We start from the raw sequence: 25869 nt of genomic DNA on the forward strand, positions 1-25869 counted from the left end.
GACAAATAAACAGGGTCCAGTTCCAAAAGTTATGCGCTACGTGAGTGCCGCTATAACATTACGAACACCCCCAGCATTTGTAGTCCAATCGCAGTGCCTTGTGGGTCATGTCATGCTTTGCTTTCCCATGACGTCTAAGTTAGCCGTGCTCCGGTACAGTAGCTAGCAACGTGTATGAGAATTACATTTTTTTTCTTGTTATTAGTTGTAGCCCTTCTTTATTATCGGGCAAGGCATCGTGTAGTCACTGAGTGAAGAGCCACCCTTCATTCTCTCTCTTTTGAAAACAAAAGAGGTAAGTTCGCTAAGGTGCGCGTTTGTATTTTAGCTGTTAGGGCTTACTAGCATTATCGCTAGCTAACGTTATCTAGTTGGCCACCATGCTAGTGGATGGTTTACGTTATTTCAACGTTAGCTACCTAGTAAGTAGCTTTGTGAGCTAGCCAGACAACAGGCATTCCTAATTTTCCATCTATGTTGTAGTTTGAATAAAACACCTAATTAAATTATCTATGGGTGTTTGGTGTTATTTTAAACACCTGAGATGTTATGACAATGACTAGCATGATACATGAGGTGCCCGCTGTAGCTACGTTAACGTTAGTAGATAGAACTAGCCAAAATCGGCCATGTTATTTCAGTTTCCTGAAATAGCTTTTGTTTCGCACGTAATTGTTGTTTGTACAGCTTAGTTTAGTATTAATTTATCGTTCAGTTGATTGTTGCAGTGAGCCTGTTAAGTCGGAAAGTTAATTAGTTGCTACTTGTGAGTTACCAACTAGCTAATGTTAGCTAACTTGTCTTCTTATTAAGTTGCGACAGTCTTCTTTGCTAGCGAACAACACCATAAATCTCACAAGTAGAGGAGATGGATAGCTAACTGAACCTGCTAGCTTTGCGTCCCATATGACGGAGTTCTCCGAGATTACGAGGCCCATTTTCACTGTAAACCATTACCGTGCCGTACGTTGACGAAATATGCATGAAGATTAGCGAGTTAACCAGTTATTGCCAGCCCTCGTTTTACCGTGTCGAACTAATTTTTAGTGAGTTAGCAGATCGACAGTTTTGCGTTGTCTACAGTTGTCAGACTTTGGTCATATGCTATTGTTAAAGCATTAATTTATCGTTACCGGGAAACTTCATATTCATGTTAGATGATGTGCGTCACCGAAAATTATAGTCAGCCAGTAGCAGTGAAACATTGTCGATCTGCTTGTGCCATTGGATTTGTTTTACCACCAGCCAATTGTTCATAATCTTACTCAATCACTACTTAGTAGTTTTCGTGAATAATTGCAGTGACTGCTTGAGTAGACGGTAGTAATCGAGGCCTGTGGTGCTTATCTTGCTGCTTTAAATTCAGTGTGTTAATTTACGGTCCTGTAGTAGTAGCTTAATATAATCTTAGTTATGAAATTAGAGATCAAATGGCAGGGTAGTTTTGTTTTTCATGTCAATGTAATTTGGGAGCGAGGTGACTTAAAATTTACGCCTTGAGTCTGCTGAGATTGTTACTGTGACATTCAAAAGTGTTTCAGCTCAGGATAGATTAGGGGAATTATTTTTTTATTATTAAAAAAACAAACAAAACTTGTATTTGTTTGAACCTTGACTGAGCTGCTTTCGAGGGAGAACTGTCATATTGGCAAAACATCAAAAATATGTGTGTGTGTATCTATCTGTCTATCTCAGGAGTCTCTGAAGGCCTGTTTTAGGTGTTATCAAAATGTTAGATGCCTAATGGTGTTTTCACTTAGTTTGTCCCTTACTTGATGTTGACCTACCTTTTCCTTGCTTCTTCTTTCTCTGCCTTGTTACTGGTTGCACCCCTAAACCTCTCCTTCATTTTCCCTCCTGATCTCATAGAGCAGAGATGTATAACGGGATTGGCCTTACCACGCCGCGTGGTAGTGGCACCAATGGTTACGTGCAGCGGAACCTGTCGAGTGTGCGTGCCAAGCGCCCGCGCGAGGACCGTGGTACGGATGAGAAGGACCGCGAGCGCTTGGAAAGCCAACTGAATCGCCAGCCCAATGCTGAGATTCTCGAGCACCAGCGGAAGAGGCAGCTGGAGGTCAAATGTGCCGAGCTGCAGGACATGATGGAGGAGCAAGGGTAAGGTGTAGTTCCAGTTGTGCCAGATGAAATTATGATGGGGCACTTGTTGCATTGATCCGCAGTTTCCCTCATCACAATTGTATTGGGGTCTTACCTGGTCCAGTCTGATGCTTCTGTAGGCCCTCTTTGAACGTCCAGGTTGTTTAATTATAGATGGTTGCATGTTCAAATAGTGATTGAACATCATATACAGATTGTGTGTCTTACAGCACTCATCCATGTGGGACGTAGCGTAGCTTCGACACTGACCTGTATTACTTCTCTCAGGTACTCCGCTGAAGAGATCGACGAGAAAGTGAACAGTTTCCGTCTGATGTTGCAGGAGCAACTGGAGCCTGCTCCCACTCCCGCAGAACGTCCAAAGTAAGTCCACGGCTATCTTCAGACAACACATTCCAAAGGTTATCAAAGATATCACACAGACAGTCAGGCAGCTGTCTCCAGTCTTTACTGTCTAGTCTCTGTCCCTACATTGACTTTTGCATCTTCTCTCCGGTCTTTAGTGTGACTGAGACACATGCGTTGGCCGCAGCCAACCAGCAGAAGAATGACCGGCTGAGGCAGGCCTTCGGCATCGGCTCCGACTACGTGGACGGCTCCTCCTTCCACCCCGACCGCAAGGAGCGTGAAAAGGAGAAGAGGGAGCAGGAGAGACTGGAGAGGGAACGTCAGCAGCAGCAGAAGTACCAGTGAGTTGAAGGAGCTGGTTGAGACTGGGATGGAAGGCAATGAGTTGAAGGAGCTGGTTGAGACTGGGATGGAAGGCAATGAGTTGAAGGAGCTGGTTGAGACTGGGATGGAAGGCAATAACTGAAAGAGCATATGAAGAGTTCAGATGCAAAACCCTCTAAAGCCGTCTGACCACTTTTCTTTTAAATGAGCATTTCAATTCAGGCTCCTATAGGTTTTTGCCTATAAATCGATATTTCAGACCAGGAAGAGTGGTATTTAGTGGGTTTAGAAGTTAAATTATTTGATTAGCGTATACTATGTGTGGAGAGCATCCCCTCACCATCTTTATCTCATTTTTGACATAGGTGGCATTTAGAGGCTTTTGCATCTGAACCCTTCATATAGAAAATCCTTTTATGGTGTAGGCAGCTCACTCAACCTTTTACATTCTGATTATTGCTTTGAATGGCTTAGAATTGTGATTTGAATTTGAATCCCTTTATCCTGTGTGTTCTAGACTTATAGAACCAGAGGAGTCAGAGGAGTCTGACTCTTCCCCTGAACGCAAACAAAGTCATAAGAAGAAGAAGAAGAGAAACAAGCGTAGAGAAAGGTGAGTGTGGACGGAGGAGAATAAATGGGTGGCAGGCAACTTGTGATTGTTTTGGCGGTTTAGGACTGGATATGAGTTTCTTGTGGTCATATCTTTTATACTGTTATCTGTTTTAGCTCAGAGAGTCCCTCCCCTTCTCCCAAACGTGATAAGAAGAAGGCTCAGAAGAAGAAGAAGAAAAGGTATCTTTTTGCAATTGTACTGTTTTTGTGTTGTTGGGGGCAAAGCCTGTCTGAAAGAGAAACTGTTAATTCACAAACAGAAACTGACAGGCCAACAGTGACCCACTTTAAATTACACCAGCTTCTGTGTTTCTGTTACAACTTCATATTGAGGAGTTCACATTTAGTAACCATACCATTGTTAGGTTGGCACTGATGAAATACATTATTGTTCACTTATCCAACCTTTTCATTATTTCTTAGGGCCGAATCTGAAGAAGACAGTGATGGGTAAGCTACTTGAGCAGAACTCCTACTTGTGTGGTAATATTTCTTGTGTCTTGCGGAGTTAGTCATGTTCCATTGTCATTATTTCTCATCAGTTCCTCCTCCGAGAAGGAAACATCAAAGAAAAAGAGAAAGAGGAAGAAGAGTGAAAATGAGACTCCTCCTCTTCCCAAGACCCGCAAACACCGCAGCGCATCATCCAGCCCTGCTCACAGGTAGTGCTCTCTTGTCTAGTACATTGACCTTTTGATACACCTTTTCCATGTGAACATTAACATGAAACCTGATCTGTCACTGCTGTACTAGTAGTTTGCAATGCATAGTTCCTTTCTTCCTGTTGACTGATGCCATGTCTGTTTGTGATTTTGGTAACCAGCCCATCTCCTGCTCCACTGAGGGAGCGACAGCAGAACCAGCCGGGTCGAAGAGGCGAGGAGGGGCGCAAGGAGCGGTCTCCTGAAAGAATGGGGAGAGGTCGCAGCGAGAGGACTCCCCCAAGAAGAGCAGGACGTGAGGTAGGGTCATTGATGCTCTGTCTGTGTTTGTGTTGTCCTCTATGGCAGCCATTAATCCTTGATTGATGTTGTGTAACAATACTCATATCAAGATATATAGTGCTTTGTGAGCCCTGCGCCCAAATTTCTACTATTAGTTTAGTTCAGTAGGATGTTGTTCATTTCATCAGACGAGAGGAAATATGTTAGTCAACAACATTTTTTTTTCATGACTAAGACGAGACGATGACGAAACTGCACTAATGTCCTGAAACATTGACTAAGACTATCTTAAGATGCATTATTGTTGACAAAAAAAGACGAGACTAAAATGTTTTGCATGAAATAAAAACTAAGATCTCTCTTCAAGACAGAATATCTAGCTGTTACGTTTTCAAAATATCCCCAACGAGTTTATGCGCAGCAGGTTTTCTGTAGGCTAGTCTACCTGCTGTTGCTGCAACCCTGTTTTTGGCCAGAAAGGAACATGTCTTCCCTCTGAAAGTTGACACAAAATCAAACAATATTTGATCATTTAACTTCAACTGAACAGCGACAGGTTTTGGTAGGCAGTAGACTCAGCAGACGTTAAAACGGTAGCCTACAGTTATATAGCCAGCGTCAGTCACTCAGCATGTAACATAATAGCGTTAAAGTCATGAATCCTGTAACATATTATAACATTTAACAGCAATGGCTTATTTGAAGACGATCTGCATGGATATATAACCACCCAGAAAAACTTAGAATGTGAGTGATAAAGTTCATTAATTATATGAAACTTTTTAATAGTTATCCATTGCAGCATTGGCTATATTAGACTGTTGTGCTAGCTCAGCCTTTAAATATGCTGTTATTTTGGTCATGTGGACTTGATTAAATGGGTAAAGATAATTCATAAACTGCTTATTTCTTACATGACTGAAGCAGTAGCCTATAGGTTCAACAGTGGTGTTTGAGGTTGCTGTGTTAAGTTGTTGTCAGTTTATTTTGACATACGGGAGTTAGCCTAACTGACCTGTAGGCTATAGCACATAAGCCTATTCTGTTCATTTATTAGCATATTTTGTGATTATATAATCAAATGACACTCATGATAACTTGAAATAGAACAGAATATAGGTGATTACGAATGACAAATTTCACAAATTAGAACAAACTGTTCCGGTAAAAATATTCTTGCCATGTTTAAAATGCTGCACTTTTCCCCTTCATAGCCTATCTCTGGCAATTCATTTTTGGATGACTGTAGATAGTTGTATTTTAGCCTATGTCTTTGTAGACAGTAGGCCTAGCCTAGGCTACACCATTAGGCCATTTTTAGAATAAAAGACTTCACAGCTGCTAACGATCATCCTCCACAACCATGAGGATAGATAGGCTAAACGGTCGTTCGTCGCCAAATCCAACTGTTAGGGCCTACACAAGTGGTTGGCGTCCCGGTCAATATTTGATATTAAAGTTTCAATTTTGAAGCTATTTGTAACTATGTGTAGCCTATGCAACCCGACTGTTGTAGGCTTGCCTACCACCCTGCAGTGCCTTGCCTACCATTCTTGCCTACCACTCTAGTTGTAAACAAACGGTGACGTAACATTAGAACGGAGGTGCAAAACCTTAATATTATATTTTACCACGTGTGCTTGCGGACCACTTGGGATAGCTTACAGACCACCAGTGGTCCCCGGACCACACTTTGAGAAACACTGGTCTGCAAAGATCATGACAGTGGTCTAGTCAAATCTTTTACTTTCTATGGTCAAATCCCAGCCGAGGGAACTGTAGCTTGACTTGCCTGTGCATGTAAACATGCTGACTGACAAAAAAATCAGAATGAGTAATTATAACAGACGAGTAGCCCTGTGGGGACACACTATTGTTGGAAAATTGAGATGTGTGAAACACTATTTGACTGAAATGGTAATCAGAAATAATTTGTTAGAAAAAAAAAGACTAAAATTCTTTGACTAAAACTGACTAAGACTAAGATACCTTTAGTTTTCTTTTGACTAAAACTAGACTAAAATTACGAGACTTTTAGTCGACTAAAAATTGACTAACAAAAATGATATTTGAATGACAGTGACAGAAAAATAACAGACTAAAAAGGACATTTCGTCACAAGACTAAGACTAAATTAAAAATAGGTGACAAAATTAACACTAGAATATACTGCATATTCTTAGGAGAAATCGGGAAATACTCCTAAGAATATGCAGTATATTCTTTATCACTCTCCATGTCCTTTTTTTCACTCTTTAATGACGTTTATGTTTTCTCTTTGCTTCCTTCCCCCAGAATCCACCCAGACATGTCAGTTCCTCTGATGGAGAGAGGACGGAGAAAGACAGAGGAGGGGACAAGGACCGAGGCAGGGAGAAAAAGACGAGGCACGACGACTCCTCCCCTTCTCGGGATCGAGCTCGTCGGTCCAGGAGTGGGGAGAGGTCGAGAGGACGGGAGAAGGAGCAGGAGAAGCAGGACAGAAACAGACACGACTCCTCCTCCCCATCTCCGTCCCCAAAGCGACAGAAGGGCAAGAGTCGTGAAGAGGAGCGTAGGAGACAAGAGGAGGAGGAAAAAAGGAAAGACAAGCCCCAGAGGCGGCGCGACGACTCTTCCGCTTCCCCGGACCGGGAGCCTCCCAGGAGAGGACGGAGCAAAGAGAGGGAGCGAGGGAGCGGAAGAGAGAGGGACGTCACACCTAAGGCCCCGTCTGACCGAGAGAGGGACAGGGAGCGGGGCAGGCCGAGAGAACCACCGAGGGGGAGGGAGAAGGAGAGCCCTCCGCCGCCTAGAGCACGAGAGGGCGACCGCGAGCGGGAGAGACAGAGGGACCGCCGCAGCGGCTCTGCGACCCCTCCTAGGCGCTCGCCCATTGCCAACGGCAGACAGAGAGAGAGGGATCGGGAGGAGGAGAGGAAGAACGAGAGGGGCAGGGAGAGGGAGGCTCCCAAAGACCGGGAGCGAGAGAGCGACCGGGAGAAGGAGAGGGGAAGGGAGAAAGAGAAGGAAGACACTCACTTCGGCAGGCAGCGTCCACAGGATCGCACTCCAGAGAGGGACAGCGTGGCAGAGGCCAGGAAGGAGAGAGTTGTAGAGGACAAGAGCAGAAAAGAAAAAGACGTGGAGGAGAAGAAACGAGAAAAAGTAAAAGGGAAGAGTCCTGCGAAGGAAGAGAAGGCAAAGGCCAAGCAGAAGCCGGCGAAGAAGAGCAAAGCCAAAGAGAGCAGCAGTAGTAGCAGCAGCAGCAGTAGTAGCAGCAGCAGCAGCAGCAGCAGTGATAGTAGCAGCAGCAGCAGCGACGATGATAGTGACAGCTCGTCTTCTTCCTCATCCTCCTCCTCTTCGTCATCGGCCTCCTCTGACGACGGTGAAAAGAAGAAGAAGCAAAAGGCAGCCGAGAAGAAAGGGAAGGAAGCCCCAGCTCCGCCTCAGCCACCCGCTCAAAAGGAGAACGGGACCAGAGAGAGAGTGGACAGAGGGAGGGAGAAGGAACAGCCCCACGTGCCCGCTTGGAAAGGCAGCCCAACTCCTCCTGCACGTGCGCGTGACCAGAGAGAGGAAAACGTGGACAGGAGAGGCCGCGAGCGCTACAGCCCCACACCGGCAGCCAGGGGCAGGTCTCCACCCTCTCCACCCCGCATGGCCGCGGACAGGGCAGGAGCCAGGCGGCCAGGCCGGGAGGGAGCCCTAGAGCGATACACTCCCACCGAAATGGACAACCACAATAGGGACCGGGAGAGGGGGAGAGACCGGGAGAGGGACCGGGGGAAGGAGAGGTCCTCGCCTGCAGAGATGGAGAGGCAGAGGGACAGGGGGAAGGAGAGGTCCTCGCCTGCAGAGATGGAGAGGCAGAGGGACAGGGGGAAGGATAGATACTCGCCCGCAAACGTGGACAACCGCAGCCCTCCACCTGCCCCCCAGAGAGGTCGAGACCGGCCTGATCGCTACTCTCCCACCGAGCCCACTAGAGACCAGAAGGGAGGGCGAGGGGAGGGCGCCGACGCCTACCGGCCCTCCGCTGGGGAGAGTCAAGGGGAGGGGGACAGAGACAGGAGGAGGAGAGGGGTGTCGCCGGACTCCCCCAGAGCAAGGGGCCGGGAGGACGCACGCACCCCGCCTCGGCAGTACCAGGATGGCCCACGTGGCCACTCCCCCAGGAGGGTTTCTCCCGCCCGCTCACCACGCAGAGAACGCAGCAGAGACCGGGAGAGGGACAGAGAGCGGGAGCGAGACAGGGAGAGGCAGAGACAGAGGGAACGTGACCGGGAGAGGGAACGAGAAAGGGAGAGAGACAGGGATAGAGATAGGGACAGAGAGCGAGATGCTGACCGTAGCAGAGACAGGCCACCGGTCAGGAGGAGCAGTAGGTCTCGAAGCCCAAGGAGGAACAGCAGCCCCCCCATCAGGTATGTTTGGTGTATGTGTTGTGTACCCCACCAAATAAGCCACTAGGGTCCAAATGCACCATTTTTCTTGGACCTCAGTGATCACTGCTACTGGGCAATGTTTTTAAACTGATTTCCTTTTTTCAGGTCTCGACGTTCTCCATCTCCCCGATACCGACGTAGGAGCAGTCGGTCACTATCAAGAGAACGGGAGCAAGAACGAAATCGAGAGAGACAGCGAGAACAAGAGCAGGAGAGAGAAAAGAGAGGACGTCCCCCTGCCAAAGCCCCTTCCCCACCTAATCATTCGGGATCATCTTCGTCTTCGTCGTCCTCCTCATCCTCCTCCGACTCTGACTCATCTGCCTCCGAGAATGAGGCAGGGAAGGCCGGAACAAAAGAACAAAGCTGGAAACCCGGCTCCGAAAGGGAGACAGGGATGAGGCAGGAGGAGAGGACAGAACAGGACAGGGAGACTGCTGAGAGGAGAAGGTCCCGGTCTCTGGAGAGACGAGCTCCTTCCAGCCAATCAGATCGCAGGGCACCAGGCAAAGACCCGCCCTCTCCATTCCGGACCCCGGCAGAGAGCAGGGATTCGTCGAGAAGAGGTTGCAGGGGCCAACCTACAGCTCTGGCCCCCCATCAACCAGAGCAGCCAAACACGGCAAAGAATCCAGTAAATGGGCAGCCAGGGATAGAGGAGAAGTTGAAAAAAAGCTGGCAGGGTAGCTCAAGCTCGTCATCATCTTCATCATCTTCGTCCTCCTCATCGTCGTCAGATAGCTCAGACTCAGAGCCTGAGCAAGACAAAGGGTAAGGAGCTTTGGCATAAGTTCACAAACGGTCTTTAACACACTGATAATGCGCGTCTCAATATTTGTTTTTTTTTTCTTTTTTCACTTTCAGTGGCGATGCTGCTCCACCTCGTAGGAAGTCATCCTCATCTTCACCAGGCGGTGAGAAGGAGGGTAAAAGGAGGTAACTAGTTTGTTGTTTTTATAGAATAACATGGAGAATAATTGCCAGCCATCCCCAGTAGATACAGTTGCCCCCAGAATTATTGGCACCTCTGCTAAAGTTGACTAAAAAGAGGAATATTAGCTGGTTTGATTTGCATTGAGCTCAGTGAGCATCAAACCAGCTAATAGGCTAACTGAAATGTAAGGTTTTGATTAACAACAAAATCTAAAATATATTTTTATAACTAAAAAACATCGCCATAAGTTATGGGCCAAATTGTTATTTTATATATTGCTATCAGTATAGGCCCAGATTTTATCAATTTAAATAAACTAGTACAAATAATTGACTTTACTGATCCTAATGGTGTTTTTAAGGGAGGCAGAAGACATACAGTTGCCTAAAAAGAGGAATATAAAATCATCTTTTGGAAATTGATCTTAATGCCTTAAGTAAAAAAAAATGAGGAAATATCCAACCTTTAAGGACACCAATTTTCTTTGTGAATGAATAATGTATCACAAAAAAATAAATGTTCTTCCTTAAAATACAGAGGTCATAAGTATTGGCACCCCTATGTTAAATTCCCATAGAGGCAGGCAGATTTTTATTTTTAAAGGCCAGTTATTTCATGGATCCAGGATGCTATGCATCCTGATAAAGTTCCCTTGGCCTTTGGAATTGAAATAGCCCCACATCACACACCCTTCACCATACCTAGAGATTGGCCTCATAACCATAACCTCATAACTAAAGTAAAACTAAAATATTAATGAAATAAAATAACCATGTTCAGGTCTTTCAGGCACAACATTTACCTTGTGCAGAATTGATGCAACATAACAGATTAACATCAGCAGCTGCCATCGGTAAATGTCACATAAATTTGCTGATAACTTATATCAGTCAACAAGGCCAATGTTGGCAGATAGTTATTTTTGTAGAAACTCTATTATTAATGTAATCTATTATGTCTTAAAATCATCAGTGCAGTCTGCCTACCTTCTTATCCCCCTTCCTCATTCTAATAATGTACATATTGTTAATATCTAGTTACTCACACTTTAATATGGTTTGTGTACTTTGGTGAGCAATTTTTTCAGAGTAATTCACAACTTTGGAGAGCGGTTACAAATGCCACCATTTTAGGACAAGACATTTCCTTCAATTAGGTGAAGTAAGAGACTCACAAAGTATCTTGGGAAGCAATGCTCATATAATCCTGTGTTTTCCCCATTAGCCCTCATCGGCCTGAAAGGGTACCAGCTGATTCACTACGAGACTCCCGTTCGCTCAGCTATTCTCCTCCAATGAGAATGCGCCGTGGTGCCCCCTCCCCGCCCCACCGAAGGTCAGAAACTTGTTTCCCCATGTCTGTGTGTTTTTGCCTTTATGTTCTAGTACCACAGACACACCCATGCTGATCTCTTTGCTTTTTCTCTTCTTCAGGAGTGGAAGCAGGCGGTCTAGGAGCAGGTCACCCAGCAGTAAGCGGAGGAGATGAGTCCTCTCCTACACGTCGTCTCTTCATTTCGTACCTCTGGAAACTGTTGATGTACTGAGCTGGACTGTGCCACCCAGCCGTTTTAGGGTTGATCGTGGGTGGCAAATAAAGACATTAGGGACTTTCCCCAGTGATATGATGGTTAAATTCACTTTTTTATTATGGTGACACATGTGAAGGGTGTGGGACAACACACACACACTTTCTTTTTTTTCCCCTCTGACCCTTCATTGTTATGAATGTAGATATGACTTCAGTAATTTGGCTTTCAGTGAATGGACAATGTGCTGTACCCATGACTGTGACAAACCTTTCTGTTCTCTTTGTGAAAAAATACCGAGAATTGAGTAATAAAGACTCTTGTGTCTCTTACATGTTTACTTGTTTCCTATTCTTAGTGGTAGATTGTTGACTTTATATTTTGATGTCGGGTGTATTTTCAATAAGTAAAGCTTAATTGCACAGATAAACAATCTGGATATCCCCAAATTCTGTGTTGTGGGTTTAAAGTGTTGTCAAAAAATCATAATGGTTTGGAAGGCATGATTGAAAGATAATTTGGAAACATTTTGTTTCTATTTTGCGGTTTTAATTGCATTTGTTTTAAGTAGAGTGTTAGGGCTTTTTCTACCTTCAGAATTGTTTTTTATTCTTCTACTTTGTGTTTAACAAAGTTGAAGATTTGTCATCCATTAAATCTCAAATTTTCCTGCCATTTTTTCATTTTCCATATATTGGGTAAAAACACAATCTTACTGCATTTACTCTAAGTACTGACTATATACAACCCCTGTCCAAAAATATGGAATCACCACTCTTGGAAGATGTTCATTCAGCTGTTTTATTTTTTAGAAAAAAGACAAACCACAGATGTGCCTCAAAAATATTTTTTTTGGAATTATTTTGGAGCGATTCCATACATTTTTCCTCAGGATTGAGTGATTCCATATTTTCCTCTACATGATCTAAAACATGAATTGCCTTAAATTACTACAATCTTTGCAGATTTGTTGGAGCTATGTTTCACAAAGCCAGAATGTTCATCTGTTATAGAAAAAAAATTGAGGCACATCTCTCTTTAAAAAAAAAAATAAATAAATAAAACAGCTGAATGAACATCCTCCCAGAGTGGTGATTCCATACATTTTGACAGGGGTTGTTTAAGGGTTTCAAGCCACTGATCAAGAATGTTTAGAGGGATCAGTTGTTCCAAGTAGTACCGAAGACGTCAATTCCCACAATTCAAAGTAGCCACTTCCGCCTGCGTAGAATTTGGGCGACAGCGTTTGAATAGAGTTGTTGGATTGCCCTGATTGCGCTAGAGGATTTTTTAAATAGACAAAAGTGTCCATAAAACAAAAACAAGCAACAGTAATTGCAGCCATGGGGCCCATAGAGGTACATTTTCATCTTAAAATAGTGAAAGACTGCCATTTATTTGTTGAGACGACTTATTCTCCACGGGGATCCTTGTCGTGTGGTGAACAGCGTTAATCATGAAGTGCCCTATGGAAGTACCTAACGTTAACTAATGTTAAGCGCTTGCTGTATTGTTTGAAAATGTCGATTGCTAGCCTCAATGCAAGTGTTACTTTGAAACGATGAATGGTCACAGTGTGCTAGGTTTGTTGTGTGCATAATAGAGTTTACGTCCATGTTGTTTCTATAAACTAAAGCCACAGGGATGCTGTTATAATGGCTGACTAGGTTGAACTTTTTCTTCTAGTAAACACCAATGAACATGCTTTCTATACACAGCTTCTCCACATGTCGGTCTTCTCCCAGAGTTTCTCTCCCTGCGGACGTTTCTTGGCAGTAGGGAACAACTACGGAGAGATTGCTTTGTTTAGGTACTGCGATGACGCTTAAAGTTTGGTTTAATTTCTTTCGTCTGCTAGTAGCAGCCAAAGTCAGGCAGATTGTCAGATGTAGACCTAATGAAAGCTTCTAATGGTTCCTTTGATTTGTTTTATGCAGTCTATCAGCTGCTCTCAGTCCAGAGGCCACAGACCTCAGTCAGAAACCAGTCCTCACTTTCACAGGTGAGTCTCAAACCACCCACCACCATGTCAATATGCTACTGCATAAGCTATTTTGTAGTTGTCTTGTGACTTACCTAATCCATCACTATGACCCATTTTCTTCATCCTATGGTCCTTTGTGCCAGCTCATGAGGGTCCAGTGTTTTCCCTGCTTTCCACGGATAGCCAGCTTTTGAGTGCAGGGAATGGCGAGATCAGTGGCTGGAACTGGTGTGAACTCATCAAAAGGGTAGGTCTGGACTTGTACTATGGAGAGTATTCTTCAAAATCACCTTGTAAGAGAATACACTGCACAAAGTGTCTGTCCATGTGAAGTGGCTCTTTAATAAAAGTGAGTGTTTTCAGTGTCTAAATGGACAATTTTGTACTTGATCTGTGTTGAGTATGTGTCTTCACATTATTTCACACAATCTTATTTCAAGGGAACATACTAGATAAGGACACTTTTGGTGTCATGATTTTTGCACAAATGGGTGTAAAGTATATTACTAGCCTCAGTTCGCACTTTACTTGGATAGTCCACCTACAAAGACTTTAGAGATGGTTACTGAACATCACCATAACATACTCTAAATGTAAAATGTAAATAAAAACAGAATGTAATAATCTGCAAATCTTTTAAACTCATATTTAGTTGCAAAAAGGACACATGTCCTATATCAAATGTTATAAAATGACAAATTTGACTATTTCATGAAAAATATATGTTCATTTTGAATTCGATACCAGCAACATGTTTTTCAAAAAAAGTTGGGACTGGGTGTAACAAAATGCTGGAAAATTTGTGAAAAGTAATGATAAAGTAAAGAAAAGGAGGAATGTTTTACAACTAATTACGGTAACTAGCAACACGATTGGGTATGAAAAAGAGCATCCCAGAGAGGCAGGGTCTCTTAGAAGTAAAGATGTAGGGATATTCATTACTCTGTGAAAACCTATGTGCACAAATGAAACAATGTAAATTAATTCTTAACATGAAATTGTGAAGTATTTGGGGAGTTCTAATGGACATAATATTATTAAAACATTCAGAGAATCCAGAGTAATCTTTGCAAACAAGGGAACAAGCTGAAAAACGAATTGGATGGCCGTGGTCTTTTGGACCTCAGATGGCACTACATCAAAACCAGACCTGTTTCCAGACCTGTCATTGAATGGGCTCAGGAAAACCTCTGATAACCATTGTCTATGTGCACAGTTTGATACTCAATTTGAAAACTGCAGCCAAAATTGTTACAGTCAAAACAGCCTTCCTTGCAATGACTACATTGTGATCACTACAGCCTATAGGGACTGATATGGCTTTTGAGTAAGGAGTTCTGTTTATGTAGATGTGGTCAAGGCAAGAGGACGTTATGATACCTTTGTTGTTAAAACTTACTCTAGTCGGCTGATTTACCATCTGTTGTATATCACATATTGGCTGTATTCATGGGCTTCTGCTTTAAGGGACAGTTGGGTAATAGCCAGTCTACATTCAGGATGATGAAGAGGTGAAGCAGCACAGTGGTAAACATTCCCTGTCCCAACTTTTATGAAACATGAAGCATCAAATGCAAAATGAAATGGTCCGATTTTTCATTTTCAACATTTGTTATGTTGTCTATGTCCTTTTTGCTGCTAAATATGGATTTACGAGACTTTTATATTATCACATTCTGTTTTCTTTTGTATTTTACACATCCCAACTTTTTCTGATTAGGAGTTGTAATCTGACATCAGATTATTGTAGTTCCTTTCAGTATGACACTGATTTTGTAATGGTGAAACCGGATGAATAATAGTGGAAAGTTGCCTTAACCCCCCTCTCTCTCTAGAACACAAAAGCTGTATGGACAAGAAGGCCTAACTACAAGTAAGATTATACTCAATGTAGTTGTACCGAAAGTTGTGTATACTATATACAGGGCTATCAAGTCTCATACATTAAATGTCAGATGCATGCAATGGACAGATCTCAAACAACCTCACACCACACATGCCTTTTCTCAGGCTAACATCTTCACTTGACCCACATATCAGGGCCGAATTGTTTTAACTGACAAGCATTGGATAAACAATGGATTTTACTAGGCGGCGCAGACAAAAATAGAATGGAATCGTAATCAACGCGTTAGCAGCGGCAAAGTTTGACACTGGTGTGCGGGGTTGTATTGAAAATAATGAAATGTAATGTAATTGAATGTCAAGTGGAAGGCCCGCACACACATCAGCATCAATGTGTAGAGAGCTTTAGTCCCACTAACCAAATGAAAGTAGATTTTTCCCTCAAAGGGCAAAACTTGACAGCCCTGTATAAGCTAGATTACCTTTTCTATATTAATAGCCTACATAATACTATAAAATAAGAAATTCATGTTCATGATATGGTATACTGAAAAATAATACATGTTTCATGTGCTGTAATGTTATTTTGTTTTCTTCTTTCCAGAACCAGTCTAGAGATTCCTGAAATCAATGCTATGGTGCTCAGTCCAAAAGTGAGTAGAGGGGACTGCCCTAGCTTAGTGGGTAGCCATGTGTTGAACTACATACTCTTACATTTATCAAGCAGTAGTCAAGGGAGAACATAAAGTGGCTGTCAATATGCCATGTTCAACTTAAAACACTGCTGGGGATTGGTGTAAAGTACTACTCTGGAAACCAGAGTGATGCTCATTACTTATGTTCCTTGTATCGTGGGGCACCAATCACATCGGTGTATCTGATATAGGCGGGCCATAGGCGAGCTAAACAGATGATGACAACGTTGCACCGTCGGAAAATCCCGAATCAGTCAGTAAACATTGGTTATAGTGTTATTCAATTTAGTGAAGTCCGGAATCAGTCAGTAAACATTGGTCGTAGTGTTGTCCAATTGCGTGCAGTGAGATTTTCAAATGCATGCTTGGTGTCGCCCCTCGAGTTGGGCCATTACATTGGTCATGGCCAGACCCTTAATCTTTCTAGATTTCCAGGGTCTGGATTTCCAGGCTAGTAAAATGCCAGGTTTGAAAGAAAACAATGCCTTCTGTCTCCCTCCTCTTCGTCACTTTTTCACTCTCATCCCCCTCTTTCTTCTCGCTTTCCAGGACAACAGCTTGATTGTTGGAGGAGGAGACAATAACATTCACATCATGGACCTGGAGAGTGGCATCTTCAAGGTCTGAATGCAAGTTTCTCTTCTAATATTCATTGGGATTTTTTAAAATGGTGTTGATTACTAATATCTTAGCGCACCACTCAACCTCCCTTGCTTATACACACACTCTTGCCCCCACTCCACTCTGATTGTGATTCTTAGTGTGTTGATATGTCAGCTGACCGTGTATCACAGCTGACTTTATTGTGCCCCACACCCCCATCCAGTTGGTGTTGCAGGGCCACAGTGACTACATCCACTGCCTGACAGTGAGGGAGAGGGAGGGAGAAATCCTGTCTGGAGGGGAGGATGGTGCAGTGCGGATATGGGGTACTTTACAAGCCTGGCCTGCTGATTTTTTTTAAAATATACTCTGTTATGCCAGCTCACTAGTCTAGTGCACACTGTTAACTAACTAAACACCATCTCCTATCAGATTCCAGGACAGCACAGTCAGTACACTGTATCGAAGTTCACAAATATCAGGTACGATTACTTTGTTGGATCATTGGATGATAATGATGTGGATGAAGAGTCTCACAGTAACCATGATGAATTACTTAGAGGCTTAAGATGAACCATGGATGATGATTGCTTTTTCATGTTGTGTGATTGTAACAATCACCCGAGAACAGAGACCAACTTTGTGTGTGTGTATCTGTGTGTGTATGTGTCCCCTGGCCTGTGTGCTATGACAGGAATGTGCCCGCCCCCAGCTTGGCAGATGGATCAGCTGCCTGACCACAGACTCCGACTGGATGGTGAGACGAGAGGGGGTGGGGTGGTTGTCTACTGTGTACATGACAGGCTGGCTCTGTTCATGTGATGGGGGAGTTGGGGGTCAGAGTATCAGAAGGGTTTGTGTGGACATGCTTCCAAGCATGGACAAGATTACATCTCAACACGTATGTTCTTGTTTAAAATCTTTTTTATCAGTCCCCTGTGGATTTTTGACATTCCTGTGCATGGAAAAGGACTCCCATGAGTACTGTTTTGTGACTATAAATTGATCAAATCCTGATAAAGCAGTGATAAAATTGAGATTAAAATCAAGAGTGAGTAGGTTTGCTGCTTGCTTGGTACGTTTCCCCTCTTTCATCTTCTCTCTCTCTCCTTCTTCACTTCAGCTCTGCGGAGGCGGGCCGTCTCTCTCTCTCTGGCACCTGCGCTCCATGTCTCCCACGTCAGTCTTCCCCATTGCCGGTTGCCAACGTCAGGCCATGTTTTACCAGGACCTAGTGAGTAGTTATCTTCATACTATTTCACACCAGTGGAAAATATGCCTTACCATTATCTTAACCTCAAACTATTTACCATGCACCTGACTAAGAAACATTGATGGTCCTTTAGGTTTTGTGCATGTTTTTGTGGATATAGTTCACCCTTGTGCTCCCTCATTGTCTCAGATTTTATCAGTCGGTGAGGGCCCTTATCTGTACCATTGTTTATTGGGAGGCCAAATCAAAGCTCAGATTCCCTGCACCTCTCCATCTCTGAACACCCTGGCTCTGAATGTTCACCCCTCTGAGCCCCGGGTGAGTTCGTTTGTTATGTCTGTCGCTGTCAATTTCAGACTGCTGTCACGTTCCATTGTTAAGTACTCACGTTATGGCTCATGACTGAAAACTCATATCTCATTACAGGTTATGACGCTAGGGGGCAGCAGTGACCATATTGATGTTTTCACCAACTTGTCCTACAGAGCTTTCTCCTTGTCTTTCTAAGATCATGTGCGTCTTTATACCTCAGTCTTTTCTCTCAAACATGACGCGCAGCTTTTGGAAATTTATTTTAATTGTGAATTCACCGTGACCTATTTTTATATGTAATAAAGTACTTTTGTTTTCAGAGTCTTGTGTGTCATATTGTAGACCTGCACAAATCTTGATGTATGGCCAAAGAAATAAAGACTGAGTATTTTTTATTTATTTAGATTGGTAATATTGATATGGTAATTACAACATATTCCCTTCTTCCTGCGAATAGAGAACATATGATTTTGATTTCTTATGGGACCTTTTGTACAGCTTTCAAGAAGACTGCTATTTAACATGCATTGGTAGCTTAAGTATTCCTGCTTAAAGGGCTGAAACTGGATCAAGGCAACTTTCTAAACGGAAATGGTTGACCGGGAGCCTAAAGTTTGCGATAATACTGGAATTCTTAGAGCACACGAGGGCGTATTTCCGGCCGTTAACGATAATCCTGATGGATTGTTGGTAAAAACGTGTTCATACCGATATTGTGGAGATCACTGCTCTAGGTCATAGTTTATGGTTATGGATACGCTTTTGGACATCCAAAGCGTAAAGTTTAGTCTAAATAGACTAGGCTACGACACCGCATGAAAAAAAAAGTCAATGCAGTTTGGGAGTCCTATAAACTCTGCAACAGGCGGGGGTTAAGAAAGCCAGGGGAGGGGTTGAGAAGAACCCATGCCATGAAGATGGTGACTCAACACTCAGGTGCGGCGGCCAGAGGCGGTGCCCGGTGAGCCAGTGGTCATTCCAAGGCTGCGCACTTTCTTAAGACTTGATCCCAGGAGCCTAGTCCTTGGAAGTGGACACAATCGACGCTACGTGGTCGATAGGAAAACAAAATCAGCGATTGTGCAAAGCCTGGTATCTTGGAACCACGACGCCCTCAAAGTAGGTAGGCTATAGTTTGCCATCTTAACATTTCGGTAACAATGTTTATTGTGATTCCGCATTCTTTCTTCATTGATTAATCGGCGCGTGCTGTCAGACTGGCTTACTGACTGACATACTTACTGATTTACGGGTCTGGCTACAAAGGTAAGAGGATCGGTTCAGCTCCAAGGCAAGAATGATTAGGCCTTAGCTAGTAGCAGGTTACGGTAACGCCGCTAGCGCTTGATTGAATACTTGTTTACTTCAGTTGAAAATCAAAACACCGCGTAGCTCACAGAAATTCTCTGGCCTAGGTTGGTCAGCATTTTACTGATGCAATCAATGACTTACGGTAGGCTAATATCACAAATGATTTTGTTGCATAGATGGGCTGTGTTTAGACCACCGTAACGAGACGAAGATAGACTAGGCCCACTGATTGTCGTTAACAAGTTAGTAAGTTTTCTTTTAACAAAACTGATTACGTTTTTGGCAATGCATTGTCTGTAGGCTAGAAGTCATGGGCTACTGTCGGTTTCACTTCCATTTTTTTTTTTTAAAGAAATCGGGCGTAGTTCATCATCCCAGCCTCTCTTTTTGAGACTTCCCCTTGCAAGTTGGATAACACGTAGCTTTCACTTTTTCATTGTGTCTTGTATTTTGGATGTTTTCTGCTGATTGACAAAGTAACGAGACGTGTCTGTTATGAGAGGTAGGCCTACGTCCAGCTCTATATTTTGTATCGTGATGTGAATTTCTCTGTATGTTCAACCATTGGTGGTTGCTTACCTATCCCGCTTGTGAGTTCAGTCGTTAAATACATTAGGTGTGGTCCGTCTGCTTCAGCTATATTTAATGATTGAAGGAAGGGAGATGGGGCACGCAGCGCGCCCAGCGACGGAAAAGTTAAAATTAGAAGCGCAGCTGTTGTTCCAGGGAACAGTGCACGGGCACCGAGACCGACAGAAGGCATACAGCGAAAAAATGTACCATTTAAGAAATTGTGAATAACTCAAGCGGATCATTCCTTAACCTGCGTTGACTTCTTGCTGTTAACTTCCCATACGTGCATCTCCTCTGCAGGTCTGTTTTGGACAAGGACGCCAGCATGACTCTTCACCTCACATGAAGGACGTAGGGAGGGCTTTAACCTGTAGAGGAGCTGGGCACCACCATGGGCACTACGAAGAGGATGTTGCTGTTGTGACTGAATGCCTCTCCCAATGTCAGATATGTCAAGATGAAATTTGGTGAGATAGAGAAACAGGCAGTAGCCAGCATTGTTTACATAATTGTTTTCCAAGGAGTCTTCACAGGAACATTCTGAGCATTCCCCTGCCTCACATAGGTGAATAAACATGAGATTCCACTGATGCCGACTGGCTGTTGACCTCGGTTCAACCAATTTGACTCTACTGGCCTAGTCCCCTCTGTTCATGCCATCAGCAATAGGAGGACCCTGATGTGAACTGCATGTCAACATTGCACACAGGATCAGTAACACAAAGTCTAGAAAGACTTTCTACACCAGATTGAGGGGAGAAAGTCAACCTGGAGCAAGCTGGAACATGCCTGCATGATATTGGATTCTTGCATTAATGTAGGAATGAACTGCAGCTCAAGACTTCAGTATTACCTGCAGATCTGTAAAAGATGATATCTGAATTAACTTAGGACAAACTTCACAATTGTCGGTCATTTCTCACTGGATGGATGTTTGAACTGGTATCGTACGGGAACCTATGTTCTGGGTCTAGCAGGGATGATGAACTACCCTTTTTTACAGATGAATTCTGATGGACCCACCTGCCCATCATATTGATGTTCTAGAGGACACTGACAGAATAACGTGAAATCAGGCCAGAATTTGCATTTAACCAGGAAGGACAGCACTGCACAATGGCTGGGAAGGACTATCATCATCTCTTCAAACTGCTCATCATTGGAGACTCAAGTTAGTAGTGTTTTTTATCTGTTTTATTTCTCTTCTGCTTGTCTTTCATGTCTGTGTACAAATTGGTACTGTTTATACTGTAAGCCTGGCACAAATTCTGGAATACTATACATGTTGTGGTTAGATCTACATACTATCGAAATGTTGGTGTCTTCTAACGTAAGACATCCAAAGCCATTTTCCTTAATTCCATTAGTTTGCCTCTCTGATCTGTTGTTAACCTCTGTAGTTGGTCATGAGGAGTGTATATGGTGTCACTGCCACCATATAGATGTCCCTTGCTTTGTCCTCCCTCTGTCAAGTGTAGCAATATTGGTATTGGAGATTGGTTAAGCCTTAGCTTGTTTTGCATAACAAATCCCACCGGAAACTCAAGTCATGCAAAGGGGAAGTCGAAAGGGCTGCTCTGAGGCCAGCGATTCCATTTACTCCACTGTTGCACTTCTATTTCCTGGCCAAAAACTGGTGGGGCCATTTTCCTTCTACAGCTCAAATGTGATAGGAATTGCCTCACACTTTCTCTTTCCAGTAAATGTAGCTTGTACAGAGAATAGAGGACTGAAAACAATGTAGTCCTTATTGACATGTACTTTTTTTCCATGGCCACTTTCAACTACTGTATGATGTATTCCTAGACCATGTCAGACATCATGCATCACTTCACACTTTGTTTGTAGAGTTCCACTCAGACTTGCTATTCTCCCTGCTTGCACCTTCCTGTTGACGGGTTTGGTTAGATCACTCTCCACTTTCATTTTGCTGCATGGATGTAGATATCAGCTTCAATGCAGGTTGAACGTCTCTCTTACATCATGGACATTTCTCTTGGTCACAGATGTGGGGAAGAGCAGTCTGCTTTTGCGGTTTGCGGACAACTCCTTCTCGGGTAAGCAACCTCTGTCCTATGTGTGTCTGAGCAATAGTGTAGAGTTTGTTGGTAATGGGAGTGTACTGTGACTGATTATTGTACAGGGTGTGGTTACAGCATTTCTTGGATAGAAAAACCCTGCTCGCCATGTAAAAGCAAACATGATTTCATGACGTAAATGGTTATTGTCTGTGTGCACTTTGAATCTAGTAGACACTTTCCCCCAAACTAATACACATTATTAAGTGTAGTCTGGGAAACAGCAGCCCATATGTTCTTTGCACCTAGAGTGAATGTTGGGTAGAGACTTAATCAGCCCTGAAGATATCCTCCTTTTACAGGAAAGAAATGGTACAGTATTGTCATCAAGATGTTGGAACAAATAGGAGAGGATTTAATTTGACTTTGACTTTGTTCGTCCTGTGTTAGATGATAGTGTTGCCAGAGGGATTGAATGACACAAGATCTAGTAGAATTGTTTTGAATGGTCCTGTCTGAATCACTAGATGGACCACCACATTTGTGTTTAATTAGTGGATCACTGTTAACAGGTTGTACCCCATTTACTATAAATATAATTTACTCATATCACTGCCTTAGGCAGTATTTAAGGTGTCTTATCAGTATGCAGGAAGACATGTACCTTATTCTCCAATCCAATGTTGTAAAACCATTCAGTAACATGTGAGGTAGTTTACTGTAGGTTATGTTGCCCATGAATGCTGTAGCAGCCTGCTGTGTTGTTGCTGGGGAAGGTGGAGTTCTGTCCTCTGAGACTACTGCTGTGGTCACATGAATGACCCATCCCACCACTCTCCATGTGTCACTGAAGCAGGAAGCTTCTTCAAAACTCAGCCCAGAAGCTTTGGATCATGGAGCATGGATTACAACTGTGCAAATATCAGCCTAATTAATGTCCATCGGGCCTTGCTGGCCTTCTGTTACTCAAAAGCCTTGACTATCAGCTATTTAATATTCAGTTTCATTGCTATGCTGTTATGAAGGATGAGGCCCAGACCTGTAAACTGTTGGACACGTTTAAATGTTGTAGAATGTAGATCATTTCAGGTTGTATGTAGATGCTGTGACTTTTCCCAGTTCAAGCATACATAGCAACATCATTTAGATCATGGCATGTCCTGACATTGCTTTCTGCAGGCAGCTACATCACTACGATTGGAGTGGACTTTAAGATCCGCACCGTAGAAATTGACGGGGAACGTGTCAAGTTACAGATCTGGGATACAGCTGGACAAGAACGATTTCGGACCATCACCTCCACGTAATCAAACAAATAACAATCCCTAAAGTAGTAAACCATTAACCATCAGGTGTAGACATACTGATGAAAGTGAAGTCAACACACAAATGCAGATATACATTTACAACATATCCATACCTATGTGTTGGTAGTAAAGTATAGACTTTAGGTTATCGTTACAGCACATATGAAGTATTGGTAAGCCAGCAGTAAGCTGATGTCAGCAGGAGCTCATTTTTATAGACCTCTACCAGGATGTGTATACATGGGTATGTTGACATTACTAATGCCTTCATCCTGTTTTTTTTGTGTTGACTATCCCTCTGTCTGTCTCTCTCTTGTTCTCCCAGGTATTACAGGAACACCCATGGCGTTATTATTGTGTATGACGTCACAAATCCAGAGTCGTTTGTAAATGTCAAGAGGTGGCTGAACGAGATCTCCCAAAACTGTGATAATGTTTGCAAGATCATGGGTAGGTTTCTGTTTATGTGCTGCATAACATTCATATCGGCGACTATCCACACCCTCCCCCATCTTCAACCGACAAAGCTTTCTGCATGCCATATGAGCTGCTCTGTGGCTAGGTGCCAGGCAGGGTGTCATGTTATACTAGTAGTTGATAGCTCTTTGTCCAGAATAGGTCCCCATGGTATACACTGTAAGAGCATGTATTTATTCAGATTTTAAAGATTGTTATATCTACTGTATGCGTTCAAAGTACAACTTTCCATGCTGTATTGCCATGGCACACCAGTTCCTCATTCCAAACATCTCTATGGTAGTGATGAGACCTTGGGTTTCTGTGACATTCTAGACATTCATTTTCATGTTTAAAAGGACTGCATGACTGCAGAAGATGCATAAAACATGTCCTACAGGTAAAACAGCCATAGTTTTAGCGCAGTTGTGTCCGTATTTTAGAATGAAATTAACCAACAGAGCCCAGAGTGTTTTGCTTTTGCAAATGCGGTGGAAAACTGTCAACAGTTTTGTATATCATACTTGCCGAGTCATTTACATGACTCATGTGAAATCTATAACTCATGTAAAATGTATAACTACTCTTGATCTCCCTTGCCAGTTGGGAACAAGAATGATGACCCCTCCAAGAAGCAAGTGGAAAGCAGTGATGCTCTACGCTTTGGCGAGTCTGTGGGGGTCAGGGTGTTTGAAACAAGTGCCAAGGAGAACATTAACGTCGAGGAGGTGAGCGTCATGGAGTGACACATGTTTGCATGGCTTTTGACGAATGCATTCAGCCAGTCCATATTGGTCAGCCGTGAGCATGTGGAAACTGCTCAGTTCTAAATATGAAAGCAAAACCACACAGTGTCCGCATAATCAGTGCAGTTTGTGCTTAGAAAATGATACTTCACTTCTCAGTTATACCACAAGGCCAGTTCAAGGCCTTTTGAAATGATTACAGCAGTGTGTTGTTAGAAGACTACACTAGTGGCTTCATGACTTTTGATTGCTTTGTTGCTATATTTGTGTGGGCCTGTGCCTGTGTCTGGTGCTGTGCGTTCCTGATGTGTCTATGTCTGTGCGCTCCTGGTGTTCTTCCTGCACAGATGTTCATGGCGTTCACTCACATGGTCCTGCGGGCCAAGAAGCAGAGCCAGAGCCGGGCGGAGCGCGAACGTGAGCGAGAGAAGGACACGGTCAACATCAACTCCCACCGGGACCGAGAGAGACGGAAGAGAGGGAAGAAGTGCTGCTGAGAAAGGGAGACACAGCATCGTGTGGCCCAGTATGAAAGACAAACCTATAACATTGCACTGACCGAGCTATCGGAGGGGGGAAAACTACTGCTAAGTGCCGAAATGTCACACTTGTGTTCTGCTTTTTATGTCTGTCTGTCTTGTCTTTTTTTAACTGAAAGGGAACCATGTCCCGTTATGTCTCATTGTCATTTAATTGTCTAACCAGCGAGGGCTGTTAACAGGTTTTAAGTGTTCTGCTGTGATGACCTAGTGAATTGTCAGTTTTATTTTTTAATAAATAAAAACTGTCATTTTGACCGCTACAGACGGTTAAAATGAGATGTCAAGTAACGCATTAGCAATAAATGAATCCTTCTAACATGGTCTCCAATTATATCCTTCATTTACTGTCGTCCAATTACATCTTTCTTTTTTCTATTACGGGTTATTTTCATCTAGTAAAGTAACATCATGTAGGAATTCTGCTTTTTGTCAATTTTTAACATACTGGTACCCAATTTGGTAACGCTATGGGAGTACCCAATTTGTCTAAAACCCAACTAAAAGGGTGATAGATTCCATTCTCCTTAGGGTAAATCAATGTGGCAACAAAATGAGTTTGAAGCCAGTGAATTAAGGTAAAGGAAATACATTGTATTGTATTGATATAAAATACTGATTTTGAACCACACAGACCCATGTGTCTATAAGGATTGTATTCTCATTATCCGAGTCCTGAGTTCCATATGGCAAGACCTGGGTGCCTACCCAAGTCAATGTGTTCCTATTTGTCAGGCTTCATTTGCAGTTAACAAAATACAAAGGTCATGTTTCAATTCTGATCATTAGTACCTAGTGTCTGTATTGCTGTCTCCTCACTGACTACCACTGAGAGGAAAGGATGTACAGGTGAAGCTCAAAAAATTAGAATATCGTGGAAAAGTCCATTGCCTTGACAAGACAGAGATTGAAGGCTCAGGAAACCATTGCTGGTGTTTTGACTTAATTCACTGATTAGAGCTCTTCTCAGGTTGACATTTCTGTATTATACATTCTTTATGGTAATTTTGAGTTGAAAAACAT

At 43.1% G+C, this 25869-nt stretch overlaps 3 protein-coding genes across 9 annotated transcripts; all 3 read left to right on the plus strand.

Annotated features, from left to right (window-relative positions):
* The first annotated feature begins 89 nt into the window (after positions 1–89).
* On the plus strand, positions 90–11576 carry srrm2 (serine/arginine repetitive matrix 2). Of its 3 annotated transcripts, XM_048245655.1 has the most exons (15): positions 90–295; positions 1870–2118; positions 2389–2484; positions 2625–2810; positions 3311–3406; positions 3523–3588; positions 3832–3858; positions 3951–4070; positions 4232–4370; positions 6648–8113; positions 8162–8761; positions 8888–9553; positions 9647–9718; positions 10941–11051; positions 11150–11576. In XM_048245655.1, the coding sequence occupies exons 2-15, from the start codon at positions 1877–1879 to the stop codon at positions 11202–11204; spliced, it is 3942 nt and encodes a 1313-aa protein (XP_048101612.1). In that variant the 5' UTR covers positions 90–295; positions 1870–1876; the 3' UTR covers positions 11205–11576. The 3 variants fall into 3 exon arrangements, with proteins under 3 accessions (XP_048101612.1, XP_048101609.1, XP_048101611.1); XM_048245652.1 differs by having other exon boundaries at positions 6648–8761; XM_048245654.1 differs by lacking the exon at positions 90–295 and adding an exon at positions 1652–1731 and having other exon boundaries at positions 6648–8761.
* Positions 11577–12431: 855 nt separating this feature from the next.
* thoc6 (THO complex 6) lies at positions 12432–18215 on the plus strand. The gene is made up of 13 exons (XM_048245374.1): positions 12432–12602; positions 12963–13054; positions 13182–13246; positions 13372–13475; positions 15064–15101; positions 15678–15726; positions 16318–16389; positions 16595–16697; positions 16804–16853; positions 17066–17128; positions 17495–17605; positions 17774–17902; positions 18011–18215. Exons 1-13 carry the CDS (start codon positions 12588–12590, stop codon positions 18089–18091), a joined length of 972 nt encoding a protein of 323 aa, XP_048101331.1. The 5' UTR covers positions 12432–12587; the 3' UTR covers positions 18092–18215.
* A 444-nt stretch (positions 18216–18659) lies between these two features.
* Positions 18660–25165, plus strand: si:dkey-16l2.16 (ras-related protein Rab-35). Of its 5 annotated transcripts, none has more exons than XM_048245378.1 (8): positions 18660–19019; positions 20081–20597; positions 20784–20951; positions 21787–21837; positions 22978–23101; positions 23431–23555; positions 24165–24289; positions 24655–25165. In XM_048245378.1, exons 3-8 carry the CDS (start codon positions 20897–20899, stop codon positions 24802–24804), a joined length of 630 nt encoding a protein of 209 aa, XP_048101335.1. In that variant the 5' UTR covers positions 18660–19019; positions 20081–20597; positions 20784–20896; the 3' UTR covers positions 24805–25165. The 5 variants fall into 5 exon arrangements, with proteins under 5 accessions (XP_048101335.1, XP_048101336.1, XP_048101332.1 ...); XM_048245379.1 differs by having other exon boundaries at positions 20081–20247; XM_048245375.1 differs by having other exon boundaries at positions 18660–19015; positions 20081–20951.
* Positions 25166–25869: the final 704 nt, after the last annotated feature.

Source organism: Alosa alosa, chromosome 6 (genome assembly GCF_017589495.1).
Source record: "Alosa alosa isolate M-15738 ecotype Scorff River chromosome 6, AALO_Geno_1.1, whole genome shotgun sequence".
Classification (NCBI taxonomy): Eukaryota; Metazoa; Chordata; class Actinopteri; order Clupeiformes; family Clupeidae; genus Alosa; species Alosa alosa.

What these genes read in the sequence shown, in the direction of transcription:
- srrm2 (XM_048245652.1), top strand. Translation starts at nt 1,877, where the DNA reads ATGTATAACGGGATTGGCCTTACCACGCCGCGTGGTAGTGGCACCAAT. An exon ending in CAAGAAGAGCAGGACGTGAG is followed by an intron (nt 4,371 to 6,647) that starts GTAGGGTCATTG and finishes TCCTTCCCCCAG; the next exon opens with AATCCACCCAGACATGTCAG. An exon ending in AACAGCAGCCCCCCCATCAG is followed by an intron (nt 8,762 to 8,887) that starts GTATGTTTGGTG and finishes TCCTTTTTTCAG; the next exon opens with GTCTCGACGTTCTCCATCTC.
- si:dkey-16l2.16 (XM_048245378.1), top strand. Translation starts at nt 20,897, where the DNA reads ATGGCTGGGAAGGACTATCATCATCTCTTCAAACTGCTCATCATTGGA. An exon ending in TGCGGACAACTCCTTCTCGG is followed by an intron (nt 21,838 to 22,977) that starts GTAAGCAACCTC and finishes TGCTTTCTGCAG; the next exon opens with GCAGCTACATCACTACGATT. An exon ending in TAATGTTTGCAAGATCATGG is followed by an intron (nt 23,556 to 24,164) that starts GTAGGTTTCTGT and finishes CTCCCTTGCCAG; the next exon opens with TTGGGAACAAGAATGATGAC.
- thoc6 (XM_048245374.1), top strand. An exon ending in TGGTGCAGTGCGGATATGGG is followed by an intron (nt 16,698 to 16,803) that starts GTACTTTACAAG and finishes ATCTCCTATCAG; the next exon opens with ATTCCAGGACAGCACAGTCA. An exon ending in TTCACCCCTCTGAGCCCCGG is followed by an intron (nt 17,903 to 18,010) that starts GTGAGTTCGTTT and finishes ATCTCATTACAG; the next exon opens with GTTATGACGCTAGGGGGCAG.